The sequence below is a fragment of the Rhinoraja longicauda genome, chromosome 1 (genome assembly GCF_053455715.1).
Source record: "Rhinoraja longicauda isolate Sanriku21f chromosome 1, sRhiLon1.1, whole genome shotgun sequence".
Lineage (NCBI taxonomy): Eukaryota > Metazoa > Chordata > Chondrichthyes > Rajiformes > Arhynchobatidae > Rhinoraja > Rhinoraja longicauda.
In genome coordinates this window covers 96,991,181-97,013,495 of record NC_135953.1, presented here as the reverse complement: position 1 = coordinate 97,013,495, position 22,315 = coordinate 96,991,181, and the positions used below count along the sequence as shown (strand labels likewise).

General features: G+C 42.9%; 1 protein-coding gene across 2 annotated transcripts in view; it reads left to right on the top strand.

The window, feature by feature from the left end:
- Positions 1-20,989, top strand: part of rap1gds1 (RAP1, GTP-GDP dissociation stimulator 1) — a 78,474-nt gene extending 57,485 nt beyond the window's left edge. For both annotated transcript variants that reach the window (XM_078403116.1, XM_078403107.1), the window contains 6 exons: positions 2,079-2,213; positions 4,592-4,717; positions 9,412-9,551; positions 10,577-10,703; positions 15,464-15,592; positions 20,289-20,989. In XM_078403116.1, coding sequence (XP_078259242.1) covers positions 2,079-2,213; positions 4,592-4,717; positions 9,412-9,551; positions 10,577-10,703; positions 15,464-15,592; positions 20,289-20,416 — 785 coding nt within the window. In that variant the 3' untranslated portion in view covers positions 20,417-20,989. The remainder of the gene's footprint in view (positions 1-2,078; positions 2,214-4,591; positions 4,718-9,411; positions 9,552-10,576; positions 10,704-15,463; positions 15,593-20,288) is intronic.
- Positions 20,990-22,315: the final 1,326 nt, after the last annotated feature.

Here is a 22,315-nt window from a genome sequence, read left to right as displayed (position 1 = left end):
GACTGTCTGGGGTTGCACCAGATAGCCATCCTCAAGCAAAGTGCCAGATCTCCTGGCATGGGTTCAAGGAAGTGTGAGGGAGGTTATCCTAAAAATCGCAAAGCGCTGGAGCAACTCAATGGGTCAGGCATCATCTCTGTCCTGATCAATAGCTATCCCTCACTCATCATTACTAATTTGGGATAACTGGTCATTATTCACATCACTGGTTTTGGAGCTTCATATTCTCCAATTTTTTTGCCCTGATTCTGTAAAAGCTACTTTACTTCCAAAAGTGCCCAGTTGGTTGTTTTAAAACAAAATTGTGACAGCCCTTAATTGTGAAAGTCTTTCTAATTCCATTGGTGAAGAGTGTAAGATTAACAACAAAAGATGTATTAACAAGCCACTTGAAGGATTGTAATTTGACGATTTCAGCTTTGTGCATTGTTGCAGTCATTAGCAAAAGAAAGAAAAAATGAATGTACTAGCTGCAATGGGCTGGAAGTTGCAGTCAACAATGAGCTGCCTATGCTATTCATTCCCAAGTGAACTAGCAAATTTATCTGGGGCAATCCTGATTGCAGCAATTCCTGGTGAAGATCCAGCTGGATCATCACAAAAAGTCCCTGTGTGGTGAGATACAAAAGTGATCACATGGGCACCAAACTAGCACATAAATCAGATGGAGAGAAACATTGTCACCCACCTCAAACTCAAATGGAACTTTGAAAATGAGTGTTCAGAAATGTGCGTAATTAAAAGCTTTGTTAAAAGAATTATAAACAAAGTATCTGAAAATCAAATGCATTTATTGCTCATTTTACAAAAACCCCCACAAAATAACCTAAGAAGAAACAGAGCGCTGGATTATCTCAGCACGTTAGGTAGCATCTCTGGGGAACATCAATAGGTGACGTTTTGGGTCAGGATCCTTCTTCATACCCGAAAAACTGCCCATCCATTTTCTCCTCAGATGCTACCTGACCCAGTGAGCTACTCTTGTGTCTTTTATAAACCAGCATCTGCAGTTTCTTGTTTCTACTAAATTACCTAATATTCATCAATAACCCTTGCATCAGTCCCTCTCCACCAACATTGATGGAATGGGCTTGACATGATATCAGTGCTGCTGATTCATTTAGGAAATTTGATTGATATAATGATGTGATTCCCACATCCCGTCCTGTCATAAATTCCCTTTGCATCCTTGTTGGACTGCACTGGTTCTAACTCGCCCACTGCATTGGTCTTTGAACGCTTCCCTTTGCCTTCTGTTCTCACCATAGTTTCACCTCATTCTCTTCAATCTACTCCAATCATGTGTCTGCCCTGGAACCTTTTGCAATCTTAATCTATGCATCATCTGCATTGTTTTATGGTCTAAGATCATCTGCTTTTGTTCCAACTCCTGAGAATTCATTTCATAATGCCCCAATGTTAGTACCTTGTCAAAAAGGATTTTTATCAACATTGGCGACATCTTCACTGTTCACATTCAGGTTACGCTGTTTTCTCCTCTAATCCCCTCCTCCTCTTCACATATGTCCATCAGCCACTCCTTTGTAAAGCACTGAGAGTGTTTTATATTACCCACTTGAATGTTGTTCATGGGTTATTTTTCAGCTCCTTGATGATGCACTTACAATTTGGGGAGGGGAAAGAAATTTCCTCTAAACAGATGTGCCAGAACTGCACTGGGACATTCGCGGTAGTTTAAGGATATTGTAAATCCTCTTTATTAATTTGACTTGGGGTTTATCGTCTTCCTTTTCAGCATGTCATTGTCAGCTGGCTGTAGCAAATTTAAAATATTCAGCAGCATTTATTGCCACGAACTTGAAATCGCTGCAGCAGAGTTAATAAGCAGGGCACAAAGCCCAGTCAGTCAGCAAAATCTCTTTCTTGACATCTTGATTAATTAATTCCAGAATGAACTGATTACTGAGTTAAATACAAATGTTGTGTATCTTTGCTGATCTATACAATCGTGCCGTTCTGTCATCTATTATTGACAGCTTAAAAGTTGTGGAAAAACCCTGAGAATCTGGTTCAGCACATCTTTCTTGGAGATAACATGCTTGTTTCCTCATTCACAGATGGAAACTGTATCCACATGGTGGAAATTGGAATTGTGCAGAAGTTATTAAACTTACTGGACAGACATGTCGAGGAGGGGAATGTAACTGTACAGCATGCTGCTCTTAGTGCACTCCGAAATCTGGCTATTCCCGGTAAGAGTTTCTCATTACTGTTATTGAGGTCCACTCCGATTTTCCGGCAACCTAGGTTTCAGAGCCTTTCCTTATTAACCATTTTGCCAGACCAACAGAGGTCATGGCCTTGAACGGGGGGGGGGGGGGGGCTGAGGTACTGGCCCGCAAAGTCACCCACAGAAGTCGGCTATGAGAACGGAACTGCGGGCTCCGGCTGGGCTGGAATTCCAGAGCCCCGGCCGTTGGGGGTGAATTTGAACCGCCGATCGGCGCAGGAGTCCCACTGAGGTTGAGATTGGCCGCATCACTCAGCCTAGGGGAGGAGTTCAAGTGCGCTCTCGTAATTTTGTCCAGATTAAAGGAGGTGCCAGATCACCAGTTGCCAGGAAATCGGTGGTGGACCTCATAGTCATAGAGTCCTACAGCACAGAAAGAGGCCCTTCGGCCCATCGTGTCCGCGCCGCCCGTTACCAAACACAGACCTGTATAAGTAAAATCTAATGGTTCTAAGTTTTGCTTGTATATTATCAAAGAAGTAATGCAGCGCAGTAGTGCATCTCAGTATTTGGTAGATTTACAAGGGGCATGGGAACGGGTGAACTAGAATAAGAGATATCGTAGTTATTACCATTGGAAAACAACTGCACAAAATTTGGTAGTGTGGAATGCAGGTAGGTGTTATGCAAGGCAAATGTTTGTTCAACAATATTCTTGGGGTGTGGCAGTACTGGAAGAAAAAATTTAGGGCTTCTGAACCTTTATGGGGTCTTTGGCTTTTTACCATTGAAAGTCAGTACTGCAAATTCTCCTGAATTAATATTTATGCATTCTTAATGGACCTTCGCATGCAAGTATGTGTAGTTTACATGTAGTCTCAGTACACTATCAAATATCAGTCATTTTTTACAGAATCTGTTCATGTGATTTGTGCAATGTGTCCAATGTCCATTACTTGTAGGTTAGGTTCCTAGAATCCAAAAAAGTGTTGAATAATACAAAATATAGCTTTGTAGCTAAATTACCATTATGGCCCCATCTGATGTAGTCACACAAGTCTTTTTTGTCAGTCTTCTGAACAGTCCTTCCATAAGCTGGGGTACTGTTTGAGGACATTGAACTTTATCTAAGGAACTGATGTGCTACAATGTTGAGAACTATATTCTGCACACTGTATCTTCCTCTTTGCATTATCATATCATATCATATCATATATATACAGCCGGAAACAGGCCCTTTCAGTCCACCAAGTCCGTGCCGCCCAGCGATCCCCGTACATTAACACTATCCTACACCCACTAGGGACAATTTTTTACATTTACCCAGCCAATTAACCTACATACCTGTACGTCTTTGGAGTGTGGGAGGAAACCGAAGATCTCGGAGAAAACCCACGCAGGTCACGGGGAGAACGTACAAACTCCTTACAGTGCAGCACCCGTAGTCAGGATCGAACCTGAGTTCGAACCGGCGCTGCATTCGCTGTAAAGCAGCAACACTACCGCTGCGCTACCGTGCCGCCAATTGTACTTGAGTTTGAACTAACTGTGTATGGTGTATCTGATCTATTTTGATCGCCTGCAAAATAAAACTTTTCACCTTACCTCAATGCATGTGACGATAATAAACCTAAACCTTCAAGAAGGTTGAGTATATTGTGACATAAACCTTAGTTTAAATCTAAATGGCAGGTGTGATGTGAGTATAATGGCATGGATAAAAAGACTTTCCTGAAAGTAGCAATACAAGTAGATACTGTGGTAAAGAATGGTATGCTTGCTCTCATCAGTCAGGGCATCGAGCATGAGTCGCAAAACAGATTTTATAATGCCGTCACATTGGCCGCATTTGGAGTATTCTGTCCAGTTGTGGTCTCCCCTTTACAGGAAGGATCTGGAAGCTTTGGAGAGGATGCAGAAGAGGTTTTAAGGATTCTGCCTGGATTAAAGGGTAGTAGATTTAAGGAGAGGTTACACAAACTTAGATTGTTTTCGTTGGAGTATCGGAGGCTATGGGGAGACCGACATAGATAGGGTTTTCATTCAGAATCATTTTCCCAGGGTAAAAATATCAAATACTAGGGATGATAGATTTAAGGTCAGATGGAGAAAGTTTAAAGGAGATATACAAGACAAGATTTTCACATAGGGAGTAGAGGGTGCCTGGAATATGCTGATATATGCTGGCGGTGGAGGCAGAGTGGATAGGCACATGATTTGCAGGAATGGAGGGATATGGATTTTGTGTATATAGAGGGTATTAGTTCAATTTGCATCATGTTCAGCATGGACATGTACCGTGCTGTTCTATCTATCAAGCTGCAGTTTAAATCTTTATTTTCAATGTAATTACTGTCTACTAACAGATGAAAATCACCACTTGAACCCCCTTTCTTTCAGTATTAAATAAAGCAAAGATGCTATCTGCAGGAGTTGCAGAGGAAGTGTTGAAGTTTCTCAAGTCTGAGATGCCACCTGTCCAGTTCAAACTACTTGGAACGCTGCGCATGTTAATTGATACACAAGGTATTGTGGATGTGTATAAAATATTTACAATAAACTGCTTTTTAGAATTTTGCTTGTTTCTAAAAATTGCGGTGTCATAGTATTCATCAAATGATTGAAATAAATCTGTGTGTGGTAGTGAGGTATTTTAGTATGGGCAGACAATATCCAGCTAAAACATGAACAAAACCAGGCCAGTCGACCCTACTTTAGACTTTAGGGATACAGCGTGGAAACAATCCCTTCAGCCCACCAAGACCGCACCGACCAACGATCAATCCGTATCCTGGAACTATCTTAAACACTTGGGACAATTTACAGAAGCCAATTAACCTACAAACCTGTACATCTTTGGAATGTGGGAAGAAACCGGAGCACCCGGAGAAAACCCCCAGTCACACGGAGAACGTACAAACTCCATGCAGACAGTACCTGTATTCAGGGTCGAACCCAGATCTCTGGTGCTGAGAGGCAGCAAATCTATTGCTGCATCATTATGCCACGTTAGTGTGTTTACTATTTCTTGCACTATCCTACTCTACCCCTTGACACCTTTGCCTTGTCAATTTCTACCTTGAATATATTCAATATTCGCCCCCACGTCTCTATGATTGATAATTTCAAAGATTCACAGAAGAAATAACTTTATTTCCATCTGAAATGGACATCTACTTATTCTGAAACAATCACCATAGTTATAAAATCCAGTGGATGCACCCTGTCAGAATCTGTAAGTTCCCTTCAGAAATGCATCCTTCAATAAGATCACATCTCATTCTTCCGTACTCTAGTTGTCATAGAGTCAATCTACTCAACCTTTCATCATACATCAATCCTTCGTCACAGCAATCAACCCAATGACCCTTCTCCAAATGAATTACAGGTCCACCATAGATTTTCTGACACCCTTAGTTCCAGAGCCTTTCTGGATTACCCGTTTTGCCAGATCAACAGAAGTCACAACCTCCGAAAGGAGTCCAACCATACTTGAATGGTCCGCCTTAGCCGCCGAAGGACCGAGAAACCAGCCTACAAAGCTGGCCTCGGAAGTCGGCTATGGGAACCGTTTTGCCGACTATGGCCGGGCTGGACCTCCAGAGCCCTGGCTGAAATGGGCGAATTCGACACACCAATCAGCCACAGAAGTCAGCTATGGGAACTGGTCTACCGGCTATATCCGGGCCAGAGTTCCAGAGTCACAGCCACAAAGGGCAAATTCGTCCTGCCGTTTGGTGCGGAAGTGCCGATGAGGTCATGATCGTCTGCCCTACCCGGCCTAGACGTCAAATTTTCTGGGGGACTAACGGGGGGAGATTGCAAGTGCACTCTTGTGATTTTGTCTGGATTAAAGGAGGCGCCAGACCTTCAGTTGCTGGAAAATCAGTGGTGGACCTGTACTCCGGATGACATCAACAATGGCTTGTAAAGTTTATCAAAATTTCCCTAGAATCATACTTCATCCCCTTTTTAACAAGGGCTAACTTTTCTTTAGACTTAATTGGTCCACCCACCTGCTGGCTTTGCGTTTTATTGCGTACAAGGACCCTCAGATCCCTGCAGCATTGTCATCTCAGTCTATTTAAATAATTAATCACATGTTCTCAAATTATTTCCCCATCTGCTAGCTACTTATCCACTCAGATGAGTGTGTCCCCTTTCAAATTGATAACCCGCCTATTTTACTATCTTCAGAAAATTTGGCTGTGCACAACTTTATCAACATATCATCATGGAGTAAAGGGAAACTGACCAACACTCCCAATCTTTGTAGAATCAAAGAACTGCAGATGCTGGTTTATCCCAAAGACAGACACAGTGCTCGAGTAACTCAGTGGGTCAGACTGAATATCTGGAGAAAAAGATGGGTGACATTTGGGGTCGGGACAGGTCCTGACCTGAAACGTCACCTATCCATATAGCTATAGGGAGAGGTTGAGCAGCTAGTACTGTTCCTTGGAGCACAGGAAGCTTGGGGTTATCTTATTGAGTGTATGAGATCATGAGGGAAATAGATAGTGTGAATCGGTGTCTTTTGCTCAGAGTTAAGGAACCTTTCAGACTGCTTCGAAATCTGCAAAAGGGGCATGACCTGAAACGTCGCTTATCCATGTACTCTGGAGATGCTGACCCTCTGATTTACTCCAGCATTTGTGTCTATCTATCCCCAGTCATTAGCCTATTTGCACACTTGCCAACAGCTGATTACGGACTTTTCAGGGGCTAGAAAGTGCCTGTCTGATGTTCTGGCCCACGATATGAAGAAAGGACATAACGAATGTTAGAACACTATAAATAAAAGAAGGATTTGACCATTCTGCCCCTAGTACCTGCTCTAACATTCAATAATCTTTTTCCAGGGTGGCACAGTCCTGAAATAACCTCGTATTGCTTGATTCCCTTGTATTGTTCTGGTAGGAAACTTATACACTGATGAGCCAAAACATTATGACCACCTGCCTAATATGCAGTTGGTCCTCTGTGTGCAGCCCTGTGATTTTGAGTGCACTTTAAATCTCCCCCCGTTAGTCCCCCAGATGCACTGTGCATAGTGACAAATTCCTACCGTGACCACCATTAAAATCTTCTGTGACTTATGCCAACATAGACCTTCTGTCAGTTTGGACCAGACGGGATACCCTTCGTTGCCCTCGCGCATCGATGAGCCTTGGGTGCCCAACACCCTGTCGCCGGTTTGTGGTTTGTCCCTCCTCGGACCACTGTCTGTAGGTACTCACCACTGCTGACTGGGAGCACCCCACAAGCCTTGCCGTTTCAGAGATGCTCTGACCCAATTGTCTGGCCAGAACAATTTGGCCCTAGACAAAGTCGCTCAGGTCTTTACTCCTGCCCATTTCTCCTGCATCCAACACATCAACTTCAAGAACTGACTGTTCATTTACTGCCTAATATATCCCACCCCTTGACAGGTGCCATTGTAACAAGATAATCTATGTTATTCACTTCACCATAATGTTTGGTCATAATGTTTTGGCTCATCGGTGTATCAACAAAATCAGACTTCAATAGTCTCAGAGGGCCTGCTGATGCTCATCTGTTGCCCCTGCATGAAATCAGTGCTTTGCTGCCATACCAGGGTAAGCTACTTATTTTCTGAGACTGTGAACAAGAGAAATCTGCTGCAGGAAATAGGAATCTGTGTGTGGTTAAACTTAAAACATGGTTTTCATAAACCTAGTTCTTTCATCTTCCCACAGAGCTCTTGATTTATATAGAACTTATATAGAACTTAAAACAGTACAGCACAGGAGCAGATCCTTTGGCCCACAGTGTCTGTGCTGAACAAAATGCCAACTTAAACTAACTCCTCTGCCTGCACGTGATCCATATCCCTCCATTCCCTGCATAGCCTCTTAAATTCCGCTGTCGGATCTGCCTTCACTGTTAAATAAATTTATTTATTTTAAAAATCATTTCTGGCAGTCCGTGTAAAAAGCAGCTTTCAGAGATGCCAAATAGGTGAATTTGTATTGACCGTAGCTATCAGACGAGGGAAAATTATCAGTGATACCCAGGCCAGTGTTTGTTTATCAATCAAAACCATCTGGCCAGTCTCTCATCCTGTGCAAACTTCAGCTCATCCAAAGCTCTGCTGCCTGCTTCTCCACAACAAGGCTGTCAGCCACCACCTGTCACTGAAAAAGAGGGACAGCTAATCTTACTCATTTCTCTTCCTTTGGCTCATTTCCCTTTCATGTGCTTGTGAACCATCACAGGATGTTTATTAACCCTTTATGTAAAAGCAGGGTAACGTGGCATAGACAGTAAGGGTAGTTTTATGATATCACTTAAGTCTGAGTTATTGTGAAATTGTTATTTAACTCCAATTGTTATTGGAGTTAAATAACAATAACTCCAATTGTTATTTTAATACTTCTGATCAGTTTAGTTTAGAGATATAGCACGGAAACATGCCCTTCGGCCCTTCGGCCCACCGTCCATTGATCACCTGTGCATGCGACTGTTTTCCAACTTTGTCATCCACCCCTACACACTAGGGGCAATTTTACAGATGCAGGAAGAAACCCATGCAGGGAGAACGTATAAACACCACACAGACAGCACCCAGGGTCGTTATCAAACCCAGGTCTCTGGCACTGCAAGGCAGCAACTCTACACTGTGCTGCCCATCTGATCTAATACTAGAATTTATTGTCCATCAATAATAGGATTTCTGAAGATCGACACAAAAAGCTAGAGTAACTCAGCGGGACAGGCAGCATCTCTGGAGAGAAGGAATGGGTGACGTTTCGGGCTGAAACCCTTCTTCAGACTTGATTTCTGAATTGATTCAAACATAATACCTATGTCATATTTTAAATAAGAATTGGAGTACCCATTTTAAGTTGTTTGTCTGGCTTAAGCAGAGCAGTTCAAGTGTTGAAAAAAAGACACAAAGTGCTTAACACAGCAGGTCGCTGGGGAACATGGATAGGTGACATTTCAGATCGGGGATCCTTCTTCAGACTCCATGTTCTCCAGAGATACTGCCTGACCTGCTGAGTTACTCCAGCCCTTTGTGTATTTTTTTGTAAACTAGCATCTGCCGTTCCTTGTTTCTCCAGCTCAAATGTGGAAGCTGGTTTGTAACCGAATGTAGTCAACAGCTTAGAAACTGGCGATGATTTGTAGAAGCGCAGTTTCCTGAAGCACGTTCTGCTTGATCTAATTCTCTTTGTCTGTATATCCCACTGCAGCTGAAGCAGCTGAAAAGCTGGGTAAGAATATTAAGCTGGTCGAGCGTTTGGTAGAATGGTGCGATGCAAAGGACCACGCTGGTGTCATGGGCGAATCAAACAGGTTGCTATCTGCACTGATTAGGCACAGCAAATCAAAGGTGGGTTCAAGGGACATCTCCTTCCTAAAAGTGACATCCTCGAGTGAGAACTATGTATATCTGCCCAAGACAGTTTCAGATACACTCTTGAGTAAATAGCTCTGCTGAATCTGAATAGATATGAAGTGAAGAGGAAGGGATGTAGGATAATTAAACTGAACATTTAAAAAAACTTTTGGGGTGAGAAGAAACAAAACTGAATCAACATTTCTTGACGCTCTTTGGTTTGCCTGCAACTCGTTGACCTCCCAGCAGAGCAGTCAGTCTGGAAAAGTTGCTGACTGGCCCGCTCCAGACTGCAGGAATAAATGCAGAGGAATGCAGTGAAGCTTGGTGCAGCCAACGCTAAGACTGGGGGAGAGAACCACAGTCTAGGATCTTGATATTGGAGGGCTGGTGTGGTGGAGATGCCCCTCCAACAAGGGAAGGGATATTACCCCGGGTAGCCACATGAGTGGCACGGGTAGGCACAAGAAACTGGAGTAACTCAGCGGGACAGGCAGCATCAGAGAGAAAGAATAGATGACGTTTTGGGTCATGACCCTTCTTCAGACGGGTGCCTGGTATAATGATATTTCTGATAACACTACGATATGACCCTAATAAATATATGTATAGCCTCCGAGAATGTCAGAAGGATTTTTGCACAGTGCTTGTTTTCTATATATTGTAAATTCTGAATAAAGTTTACTTTGATTTTGTTTTAATTTCTGGAATAAATTTGGAAGTAGCTAAAGTAAAATAATTCAGAGGACTGGGCTTTGAATCAGCACAGCATTTCCAGTGGTTGCAGTAGAGCTGGGGTGAAAGTGTTGAATATATTCGGAATTTTTAAATATATACACATAAACTTTAAGAACTTTACAGACTTTGGTATTGAAAATTAAACAAAGGCTATAAAACCATAAATGTTATATATTTCTCACCTCAAATTTTTCAAACTTCTGCACCTTGCTAGGTTTGATTTTAGTATATTCGTACTTGGTGCTCTTCATTGCTAACTGCTATTTCATTTATTTTACAAGGATGTTGTCAAGACCATTGTTCAAAGTGGTGGTGTTAAGCATCTGGTCATAATGGCAACAAGTGAACATGTTATAATGCAGAATGAAGCCCTTGTTGCTCTTGGACTGATCGCTGCTCTGGAACTTGGTGAGTGTTGAGTAGATAAAATCTGTATCATTATATTAAGGAGTTTGGTTCAATAGTGCTCTTATTGTCACTTGCAAAGTGCTAAAACAGTGAAATTCCTTTTTTCTTACAAACAATCCAGTAGTGTATTGCCATATATAAAGTATTGCTGGGTCTGAAGAAGGGTCGACCCGAAACGTCACCCATTCCTTCACTCCAGAGATGCTGCCTGTCCTGCTGGGTTACTCCAGCATTTTGCGTCTCTCTTTGAGTGTTGCCATACCACAGATCCACAATTGGCAAGTGTAGAGAAATAGTCTACTGAGCCCACATGCAAGAGACGCCATTTTTGGCACCTTTTTCAACGTCCACGTTCTAGATCTTATGAGCGGTGCCGTTTGCAGGCAAGTCCCAGGTTGCTGTGGGCCTCCAGCCATCTCCTTTCTTAGACGCAACATCCCTCTCCTCGCCCATCAACCTTTGTACCCCGGGGCCACCTCTTTCAGCCGACTACGAGGCCAGTCCCCGGTTCCCTCTCCTCTCCTACCGACCTTGCTTCTCGCCTATCGTCCCTGGCTCCATCTTCAGGGGACAAAATGCGGCCGTCACGGCGGCCGTCTCTGGTCTTCAGGGGACAAAATGAGGCCGTCACGGCGGCCTTCCCCTTCCAGGCAGGCGGTCCGCCGGGTCCAGGGAGCAGGGATCGGTTTGGCAACATCCTCCTGCAGGCCACGATCTGTTGGGTCTTCGTTTGGCCACGGGGGACCGGCGAGTTCCTCCTGAGGCGTGATCCACTGAACCTCAGGTTCGCTCGTGGGGGCCTGGCACTGTGGGCTTCCCCTGAAGCTGCGAGCCGCTCGCGGTTGTAACTTCCATCGGGTCATGGAAACCCTCGGGATAGTGAAGTTTTATGTTTGGAAACATATCTGCCAATAGATTCACAAGGAACTGCAATGCTGGTTTACATAAAAAGATACAAAGTGCTGGAGTAACTCAGCGGGTCAAGCACCATCTCTGGAGAACGTGAATGGATGACGTTTTGGGTGGGGACCGTTCTTCAGACCGATTGTGGTGGAGATAGTAGAGAGAGAAAGCCAGAGAGATTGCCAACAGATGTCCAGGAGAGAAGAGCAGCTACAGAGAGACCCTGCTGCACAATAATACATTTCAAAAATGCCAAATCGGTTGTAATACTAGAAATACCAAAGTTCTCCATCTTGAAGACTGTGGATTCCAGTGTAGGTTCATCTTCCCTATTCTTTCCAGTCTTGGTGCTGTACAGCATTGTGGGTCTGTTCTACACTTTTCTCACATTTCTAACTAATAAGATTAGTTTTAATTCTATCATCCATTGATTTTCTGTATGTTGTGACTGAAAAAAAGGAACTTTCCTCAATTTCTCTACCTTCATTATTGTTGCAACTGGCTTAAGAACAATGTAGGCCATATTTTTCACTGAGATACTTAATCACTGAATTAATAATTATTAGTCACTGAAGGTTTTTTCATCTTTCATCCTCGCTTTGTTTTTGAATTCTTCTTTGTGAAACTTAGTGCAGATGATGAAAAAGAAAACACACCAGTTTTTGGAACACATTTGTTTCTATTCTAAAAAAGAGCTGGAGTATTTGACCACATGCCAAATCTCCTCAAATAACTGAGGAAGTTGATGCATTGGTGAGCTTTCTTTGCATCAATGCACTGGGCCCAGGACAGAACATCACACAAGTGTCACCCAGAGACTTGAAGCTTCTGATTCTCTTGACCACTGTCCCTTGGCTTTTCCTTCATGAAGTCATCAATCAGCCCCTTAGCCTTGCTAACGTTGAGAGCAAGATTGTTGTTCCGGCACCATTCAACCAGATTATCGATTTCCCTCCTATACTCTGTCTCGCCACCTGTTATTCTTTCAAATTGGTAATATCGTTGGTAAATTTAAAGATGGCATTGGAGCAACCAAGGATATAGAGAGAGTAGAGGAGTGGATTGAGCACACAGACCTGAGGTTATGCTGTGCTGGTGTTGTTGCCAATCAATATTGATTAAGGTCTGCCGATGAGCAGGTCAAAGAGCCAGTTGCACAGGGAGAAGAAGCGATCTAGTTCCCTGAGTTTTTGACGATGGGTTTGAAAGGGATGGATGGTGTTGAACACCAAGCTGTACTCGATGAGCAACTGCCTGACGTATGTGTTCCTGTTGTCCAAGTGGTCCAGCGCAGAGTGGAGAGCCGGCGAGATTGCATGTGCTGTTTAGTAGTTGTGGTGGGCGATTTGAAGTGGGACCAGGTCATTACTGAGACAGGAGTTGATTTGTGTCGCAACCAACCTCTCGAAGCACTTCATTACAATAGATGTGAGTGCCACTGTTTAATAGTCGTTGAGTCATGTCACCTTGCTCTTGGGCACCAGTGTTGTGGATACCCTTTTAGAACAGTGGGAGTGGGTGGGGGTACCTCAGACTGGAGTTGTGAGGAGTGGTAGATGTCTGTAAACTCCAGCCAGTTAGGCCACATAGGTTTTTTAGAATGTTTTCAGTAGCTTGCTTGTGGGAAAAGTGATGAATCACACTGGTGAACAGTGTTCCCCATTGCTTTCTGATGTATAATACTGTAGATGTACCGTTCTGTAGGTATTTTCTCCACCTCACAATTTAAAAAATCCTTTCAAAAAGGGTCTTTCAAAAAAGTTGTGTCCTCTAATAGGTGCTCCCAGATCAAGAGATATATCCTCTCAGATCCTTTTCATACCCTTTTATGAATGTTTGCATGAGGTGACATTCTTTTAATATATAAGTAATATAGGCCAGGCTTACCTACCCTGCCCCTTCATAAGACCATCTCTATATCCCAGGATCCTGTCCAGTAAACCTTCATTGCAGTGCCTCTAATGCATGTATTCTTTACATACTGTATACTAGATATCTTCTAGCCCTTTATAACCATCACGAAAAAAGTTGTTCTGCTTCAACCATGCCTTCAGGCAGTATGCTAAAGATTCCAACCAACCTCTGGATGAAAATAAATCTTCAGATCCCTTCCAAATCTTACTTTGATTTTCCAAATCCTAAATCTTACTATGCACTCTGGTTTTAGATACTTCTGCAAGGGGGGGATATTTCAGACTATCTATTCTGTCTATCTATACAAAGACAGTCTGGTACCTCTACCAATATTTCTCAGACTCTTGCTTTTGAAATTAGATCTTTAGATTAGAAATATCTTTAGAGAATCTTTCCTTTCTATTGTTCCTATCTCATTGGATAACACACATCTTCATGGTATACCACTCACATTATTACACTTAAATTGTGCACAATCACTGTTTTATCCCCACAGTCCACTTACTTTTTCATGATCATTTAAAAAGTAAACGTGGATACGTTATACATGGTCATCTCATCTCAATATTGATATAGATGGTAAAAATTCTCGCTGAGTATCTCTGTAAAAAGCCTACCAATCCCGAAAAGACCTATTCCCACTTTTATTTGCACTTTAATCAGTCATAAATCCATGCTAATTTATAACCTCCAATTTCCTGACAATCATTCTAAATAGAAGATTTACAATGATATTGCCACGACTGGAAATTGTGGCTCTGGAAACCTTTATGAACTAGGATTGTTTCCTTTGGAACTCGGGAAGCTGAGAGAAAATGTAATTGAGGTATCTGGAGTAATTAGGAAGAACCTATTTTCTTTAGCAGAGGAGTAAAAAACTAGAGAAAATTGCTGGAAGTAATTATTAGGATTAAGGGAGAGATTACTATTTTCACCAAAGGTGACAGAGTGATTGAGCTAGAAAGCCTTGCAAAATTGGATGTGTACTTGAAAAGATGTGACCTGCAAGGCTGCAGACCTTGTGTGGGATGAGGTTAGCTAGTTATTTCAATTGTCACAAAGTGCTGGAGTAACTCAGTGGGTCAGGCAGCATCTCTGGTGGACATGAATAGGTCCTATTACATGGTCCGATCCATGTTTTCCAAAGATGCTGCCTGACCCGCTATGTTATTCCATCACTTTGTGATTTTTTTTTGTAAACCAGAATGTCCAGCTCTTTCAATTGCCAAATGCACTTCCCTGTTATATACTTTCTTGGTATCTCAACTATCTCAAGTGTTTTGCCTTATACTGTAGAATCACGTCCAAGTCTGTTAAACTTTTTCGGCAAATCCTTATTGCCCATTACACTTCTCTCTTGGTACGGGACTACAATTTACTTTGGTGAATCCATTTATACAGTAGCTCTTACAATTCATCTTTTTTCCCTATTGCAAGCTAACATCTTGTGGGTTAAGCAACCTCTCATCTAATAATATAACTTGGGAGCAGTGTTTGGTCCATGTTTTTTCTGGTTTTTCTTTCCTTCAGAATGTAGGTGAGTGAGTTATAAAATTTCTCTCAATTCTCCCTTTTGCTTAATTATTTTTATTCAGTTTCCATACTGAGTTAACCTGGCCCTCAAAATAAAGTCGTTTTATAATTTAAATTGAAGACCCTCATTTTGGTTGCTGTTCTCGCACTCCTTTTACTTTCATACAATGGTCAGATGTTCAAGACTCATGGTGGCTTCCTTTGAATTAAAAGGTTTGGTGTCAGAACAAGGAAACGGTGACAGCAATTCTCCAGTGCTGTACTGGGAGTCATGATATTAAGCTAACAATTTATTGTGTGTGCGCGTCTTCAAAGTCAGCAAATTTGTGTCTAATGGAATTTTTATGATTTTAAATCACATTTGGTGTCTATTGCTTAGTTTTGATTTGTATTGATATCTCCCCCACTAGGTACAGCTGAACAGGATCTGGCGAATGCCAAACTGGTGCAAATTTTACACAAACTAATTTCTGATGATATCAGTGCTCCTGAAATCAAGTACAACTCACTGATCATGATTTGTACCATAATGGGTTCGGGTAAGTAGCTGGTGGATACCAGTAATTTCTGTGAAATGCATAGCCTTGCCTAATAATTATTATAATAATAATACAGCTGATACAGTGTGTCTACTGCACCAAGTCTGGTGTCGGGTTGATAGCAATAGAACATCTTTGTGTTCCTTGCCAGTGAACTCGGGATTTCGGGCCGTGTGTATACCCATAGATTTTCACTCCAGAGTTCTCACTGAAGTCTTGTCGAAGAATGGTCTAGGAGCAATAACATTTCTTTACAGGGCACCAACTGTCCGAACCTTTGTCCTTCCCTTTCAGGAAGCTCAGGCTGGCTTGAACTGGAGCTATGGAACCAAGCACAGATTAGGGGATCACTTTGTAGAGCATGTGCGTTTCAATGCACTGGAGTGTTCATAAGTCATAGGAGTAGAATTAGGCCATTCAGCCCATCTATGCCATTCAATCGTGGCTGATCTATCTTTTCCTCTCAACCCCATTCTCCTGCCTTCTCCCCATAACCTTTGATACCCTTATTAATCAAGAACCTGTCAATCTTTACTTTAAAAATACTCAATTCCACAGACTCACCACTCTCGAAAGAAATTCCTCCACATCTCCATTCTGAAGGTACATCCTTCTATTCGGAGGCTGGTCCTAGACTCTCCACTACTGGAAACATTCACTCTATCTAGATGGTTTATCGGTTAGCTGGCCTCTGTAAATTGCCCCGAGTAGGAGTAGATGAGAAGGTGAGATAAGATAGAACTAGTGTGAACGGGCGATCAATAGTCGGTGTGGACTCGGTGGGCCGAAAGACCTGTTTCCATGCTGTCTCTCTAAACTTGGTTATAGTTCAATTCAAATAAAACTATTTTGGCCATATAATGAAATACCGAACCACTATTATTACAGGTAGAAATAGCCTTTCATTATTTGTGAGATAATAAAAATACGTTCAGTGTTGCTGAGCTTTCTGTTGCCTGCCACTGTACTTGGGCACACCGCAACTTCAGGATTCAATATCGACCTCTCCAACTTTACGTACTTTGCTTTTTCTGTCTGTGTGAGAACTTGCTAATTCTACCTGTAATAATTGTGGTTCAGTATTTCCCTTATTTTTGTACAGTCTGGCATGGGCAACACGTTGTGTAGACACAGAGGTTTTATCCGATCTTAATTATCTTATGAAGTTTAGAGATACAGCATAGGAACAGGCCCTTCGGCCCACCGAACCCACACTAGTTCTATGTTATCCCACCTTCGCATCCACTCCCTACACTCTAGGGACAATTTAAAGAGATCAATTAACCTACAAACCTGTACGTCAGTGGGACATGGAAGTAAAACCAAAACACCTAGAGGAAGCCCACATGGTCACAGGAAAAACGTGCAAACTTCACACAGCGCCCAAGGGCAGGATGGAACCCCTGGTCTGCGGCACTGAGAGGCAGCAGCTCTACCAGCTGCACCACTTCGCCGCCCCTGTCATCTGATAGAGATATTACTGTTGTCCTATCCATCCTTCCCCTATCTTTTCTGCTACTTAAAGTTAATGTCTTTTTCTCTCCTGGTTCTGATGAAGGGTCCCAGACCAGAAACATTAACTGTTGCACTGTCCACAACCTGTTGTGCTGAGTGTTTTCACATTTGCTTTAAACTGAGACAAGTAACTCACGATATTGGCTGCCTCCTCCTGGCTCCACTTACAGAATGGTGCACTTAGCAGTAGCTGTATATCTAGTCTTATAATTAGTGGGCTATTGTACTAGATACGTTAATATCATTTTGTGCATTTGATGTGCATGCCTGTTCAAGCTAAACTAATAACAGGCAAGGCTGCCTTCCACACAGTGCTATAATCGCTTGTCATACAATCCAATTTTGAATTGGCCAGATGTCAATTAAGTACCAGATACTTGTAACACTTTATTACTACACCTAGAAGTTGATTAGGCTTGGAGCTACATCACTCATTAATCATAAAAGCAGTTAAAATTGCTGAGAGGGTGGAGAGAGGGAAGATGTGAATATCATTGGTGTTGTTTTGGAGGAGTTGCTTTGCCTGACACTGTCAGACACCAGAATTACAAGGTTTGATTAAAATTAAAGGGTTGTGAGAGTATCTCTAAAGATCTTTATTAACTGCTCAATTCAGTACTGTTCATCTGGTCCCCGTGTCGTGTGACGTATTTGCACTGTTTAAAGATCAACTCCCATCATTTATGGCTCTTTTTGGAGTTAAATATTGCACCTTACAAAAGCAACATTGAGGGTGACAGCGGCAGAGTTACTGCCAGAGGCGCAGGTTTGGTCCTGACCACGGGTGCTGTCTGAACGGAGTTTGTATGTTCTCCCTGTGACTGTGGGTATTCTTTATGTGCTCTGGTTTCCTCATACATTCCACAAACATGCGGGTTTGTAGGTTAATTGGCTTCTATAAATTGCCCCAAGTGTTTGGATAGAACTCGTGTGCGGATGATCGATGGTAGGCGTGGATTCAGTGGGGTGTAGAGCCTGTTTCCACGCTGTATCTCTAAACTAAACTAAAATTACTTTTTACTCAATTTTGTTTGCAATTGATGCTGACTAGCAAATCTATTGGACACTAATTTGAGACTAACTAAACTGGTTGGTACTAAGTCACCCCAGTTCCCTAAAGAATGAGGACATCTCCGATGCCCTTGTATGGAACACCTCATCCTGGGCGCAGATGTGGCGTAGACGGAGGAATTGGGTGGAGGGGATAGAAATTTTACAGGGAACAGGATGAGAATAAGTGCAGTCAAGATAGCTATGGGAGTCAGTAGGTTTGTAGTGGATGTCGGTCACAAGTATGTCTCCTGTGATGGAAATGGTGAGATCCAGAAAAGGTGGGGAGATGGTCCAAGTAAATTTAAGAGCACGATGGAAATTAGTGGTGAAATTAATGAAGTCAGTGAGTTCTGCATGGGTACAGGAGGTAGCACCAATGCAGTCGTTATTGTAGAGTTCGGGGATAGGGCCAGTGTACGCCTGGAACAGGGATTGTTCGACGTACCCTACAAAGAGGCAGGCATAGCTAGGGCCCATGCAAGTGCCCATAGCTACACCTTAGATTTGGAAAATTGGTTATTTTCCTACTATTGAAAAGAAACTGCAGATGCTGGTTTATACCGAGGGTAGACACAAAATGCTGGAGTAACTCAGCGGGTCAGGTAGTTTTGGAGAAAAGGAATTAGTGATGTTTCAGGTCAGGACCCTGCTGCAGATTTGAAGAAGTCTGAGAGTTTCCTCTACTCAACAAAAGGCACAGGTTGAAGTTATCTATTTCCCTCACGATCTCATACACCTCTTTCAGATCACCCAGCAGCCTCCTGCATTCCAAGAAGTAAAGTCTTAGCCTGTCCAACCCCTCCCTATAGCTCAGGCACTCAAATACTGGCAACATCCTCATAAATCTTCACTCCACTTTTTCCAATTTAATGATATCCTTCACTGTAACTGTAACACAGCATCGCAACTTCTATACTCAATACCCTGACTTATGAAGGCTAATGTACCAAAAGCCTTCTTGACCACTCTATCTGTGTCGCAATTTTCATGGAACTATGTACCTACACGTTGGGCGCACGGTGGCGCAACAGTAGAGTTGCTGCCTTACAGCGCCAGGGACCTGGGTTCGATCCTGACTAAGGGTGCTGTCCGTATGGAGATTGTACATTCTCCCTGTGACCACGTGGATTTTCCCTGGGTGCTTCAGTTTCCTCCCACATTCCAAAGATTTACAGGTTTGTAGGTTAGTTGGCTTTGATAAATTGTCCCTAGGGTATGTAGGATAGTGTTAGTGTACGGAGATCGCTGGTCAGTGGGCCAAAGAGCCTGTTTCCGTGCTGTGTCTCTAAAGTAAACAAAACACTCCTAGATAACTGCTCTAAAACATTCCCCAGAGCCCTGCCAATAAACTGGGAAGTTCCTGCCCTGGAAGAAAAAAAACTGCAGATGCTGGTTTAAATCGAAGGTAGACACAAAATGCTAGAGTAACTCAGCGGGTCAGGCAGCATCTCGGGAGAGAAGGAATGGATGATGTTTCGGGTCGAGACCCTTGGAGAAGGGTCTCGACCCGAAACATCACCCATTCCTTCTCTCCCGAGATGTTGCCTGACCCGCTGTGTTACTCCAGCATTTTGTGTCTAAGTTCCTGCTCTGGTTTGACTTCCCAAAATGCAATTCCTCTCACTTATCTGCATTAAACTCCAACCATTCCTCTGCCCCATTGCCCAGTTGTTCAAGAACCTGCTTTAATTTTTGATAGTTTTGAGCTAAGAGGGGTGAAGTTTAAAGGAGATGTGTGGGCAACACAGAAAAACTGTAGAAAAGGTGGGTGCCTGGAATGGTTGGTGGTGGAGGAGGCAGATATCATAATGGTGTTTAAGAGGCTTTTGGATAGGCACATAATATGGATAAGACACGTTTGAAAAATATGGGCCAAACGCAGGTAGGTGGGATTAGTGTAGATGTTGGTCGGCATGGGCAAGTTGGCCAAAGAGCCTGTTTCCGTGCTGTATGATTCTGTGACTCTATGAATATGCTTGGAATGGATGTGCAGTGCCCTCCATAATGTTTGGGACAAAGACCCATAATTTTGCCTCAGCCTGACTTAAGAAGCTGATTCTTAAAAATAAAGTTTTGCTTATTTATAATTATTGATTGCAAATCAGGACATTTGTTTTTTTTCTTTCAGAACAACTTAGGAAGGAAGCGCAGGATATGCCATTCAAAGAGATTGTGTCAAAGCTTCGTCGCCACGAGAATAAACTTGTAGCCCAACAGGCATTAGTGACGGAGCAAAGACTGGTGATAGAAAGCTGAGATCTGTGTCCTACTTGCCTATTCTTCAGTGTCTTGTCACTGGATCACCTTCGTCTGCTGTGAACTGCTCCTGCACCACCCTCGCTTCTCACTTCCTGTGCATGCGTTAGATTGGTCCAGTCTCGGCACAAATAAACTGGCACCAAATACTCACAGCCATAAGCTGTGTGAAAGTACTCACAGCCATAAGCTGTGGTTTTTAAAGAGAAAAAAAAAAGTAGCCAGTTATCATTCCATTGTTCACTGGATGTCCCTTGTTGCCTGAAACAATGTGGTAGAACTTGCATGTTGTAGTAAAATAACAAAGTGACAATGTTTATAGGAAGAAATGCACACCGGTCACAGGTCGTGATATAATGCTACTGACTTGGGGACAGTGCAGGATGCAGAAATTAAACCTGGGATTTCTTTTTGATTCAGATGTTGAGGCTTGCTCCATTCTTAATACTTCTAAAAGCCACAAAAAGTAGAAACTAGTGTGCTTCATCAGTTCTTCCCAGGTAATCAGATGTTGGCTGTTAATGGTGTAAAATCATGGTACCTAGAATTAATAAATTAAATCTTGAATTCCCATCTCTTTGTGTTGTTTTAAGTGTGCGATTTGATTGAGTTTTGCTCCTAGATATCTACATGTTGAAAAAACTTTGCCTCACCATCTGACATTCTCCTGTCATATTGACCTGCATGGGCTTTCTCCGGGTGCTCCTGTTTCCTTCCACACACGAGACGTACAGATTTGTAGGTTAATTGGCTTCGGTAAAATTGTAAATTGTCCCCAGTGTATCATATCATATCATATATATACAGCCGGAAACAGGCCTTTTCGGCCCTCCAAGTCCGTGCAGCCCAGCGATCCCCGTACATTAACACTATCCTACACCCACTAGGGACAATTTTTACATTTACCCAGCCAATTAACCTACATACCTGTACGTCTTTGGAGTGTGGGAGGAAACCGAAGATCTCGGAGAAAACCCACGCAGGTCACGGGGAGAACGTACAAACTCCTTACAGTGCAGCACCCGTAGTCAGGATCGAACCTGAGTCTCCGGCGCTGCATTCGTGTTAGTGCAATAGTGTTAGTGTGTGGGGATCGCTGGTCGGCGAGGACCCGGTGGGCCGAAGGATCTGTTTCCACGCTGTATCTCTAAACGCTGGAAATGCGGACTGCTTCTAACAATGGAAACTTGCTCTTGTTTTCATTTATAATTTGCTTGCTGCCCCTCAACCTCTGGGGAAAAGAATATCTTCAGAAACTGGTACACAAAAAAACATTGAGATGCTGAGATAAGCATGGTTAACATCTGTAGTGCTAAATGCAGTTTGAATTAGCTTTGTTTATACTCTCAATGGCATGTAACCAGACTGCATTAAAATTTGAGACATATATCATAAAGTACAAATTATTTTGTATTATAAATTTTTTTAAATTATAATTAAAAATTTTAAATGAATAAAATAAATAAAATTACAAGAGTGCGCTTGAGATCCCATACCTGCCCCCAAAGTCCCCCCAAAAATGGGGCGTCTAGGCTGGGTGAGGCACTTCCTGGACTTCCGCGGCTGATTGGCGGGTCCAGTTTGTCCCCGTGGCGGGGGTTCTGGGACTCCAGCTCGGTTGGTGCCGTCAGATCCGTTCCCATAGCCAACTTCCAAGGCCATATTTGCGGGCCAGTATCAGCCCCCAGGCGGACTGTTCTAGCACCATTGGACTGCTTACGGAGGCCGTGACCTCTGTTGGTCTGGCAATACAAATTAACTGGAAAGGCTCTGGAACCAAGGATGCTGGTGGTGGATATCCCTCCATTCCCTGCACATCAATGTCCTTCCCTACACCCTCTAAAATAGCACTATCGTATCTGCCTCACCACCACCCCTGGCAGTGCATTCCAGACACCC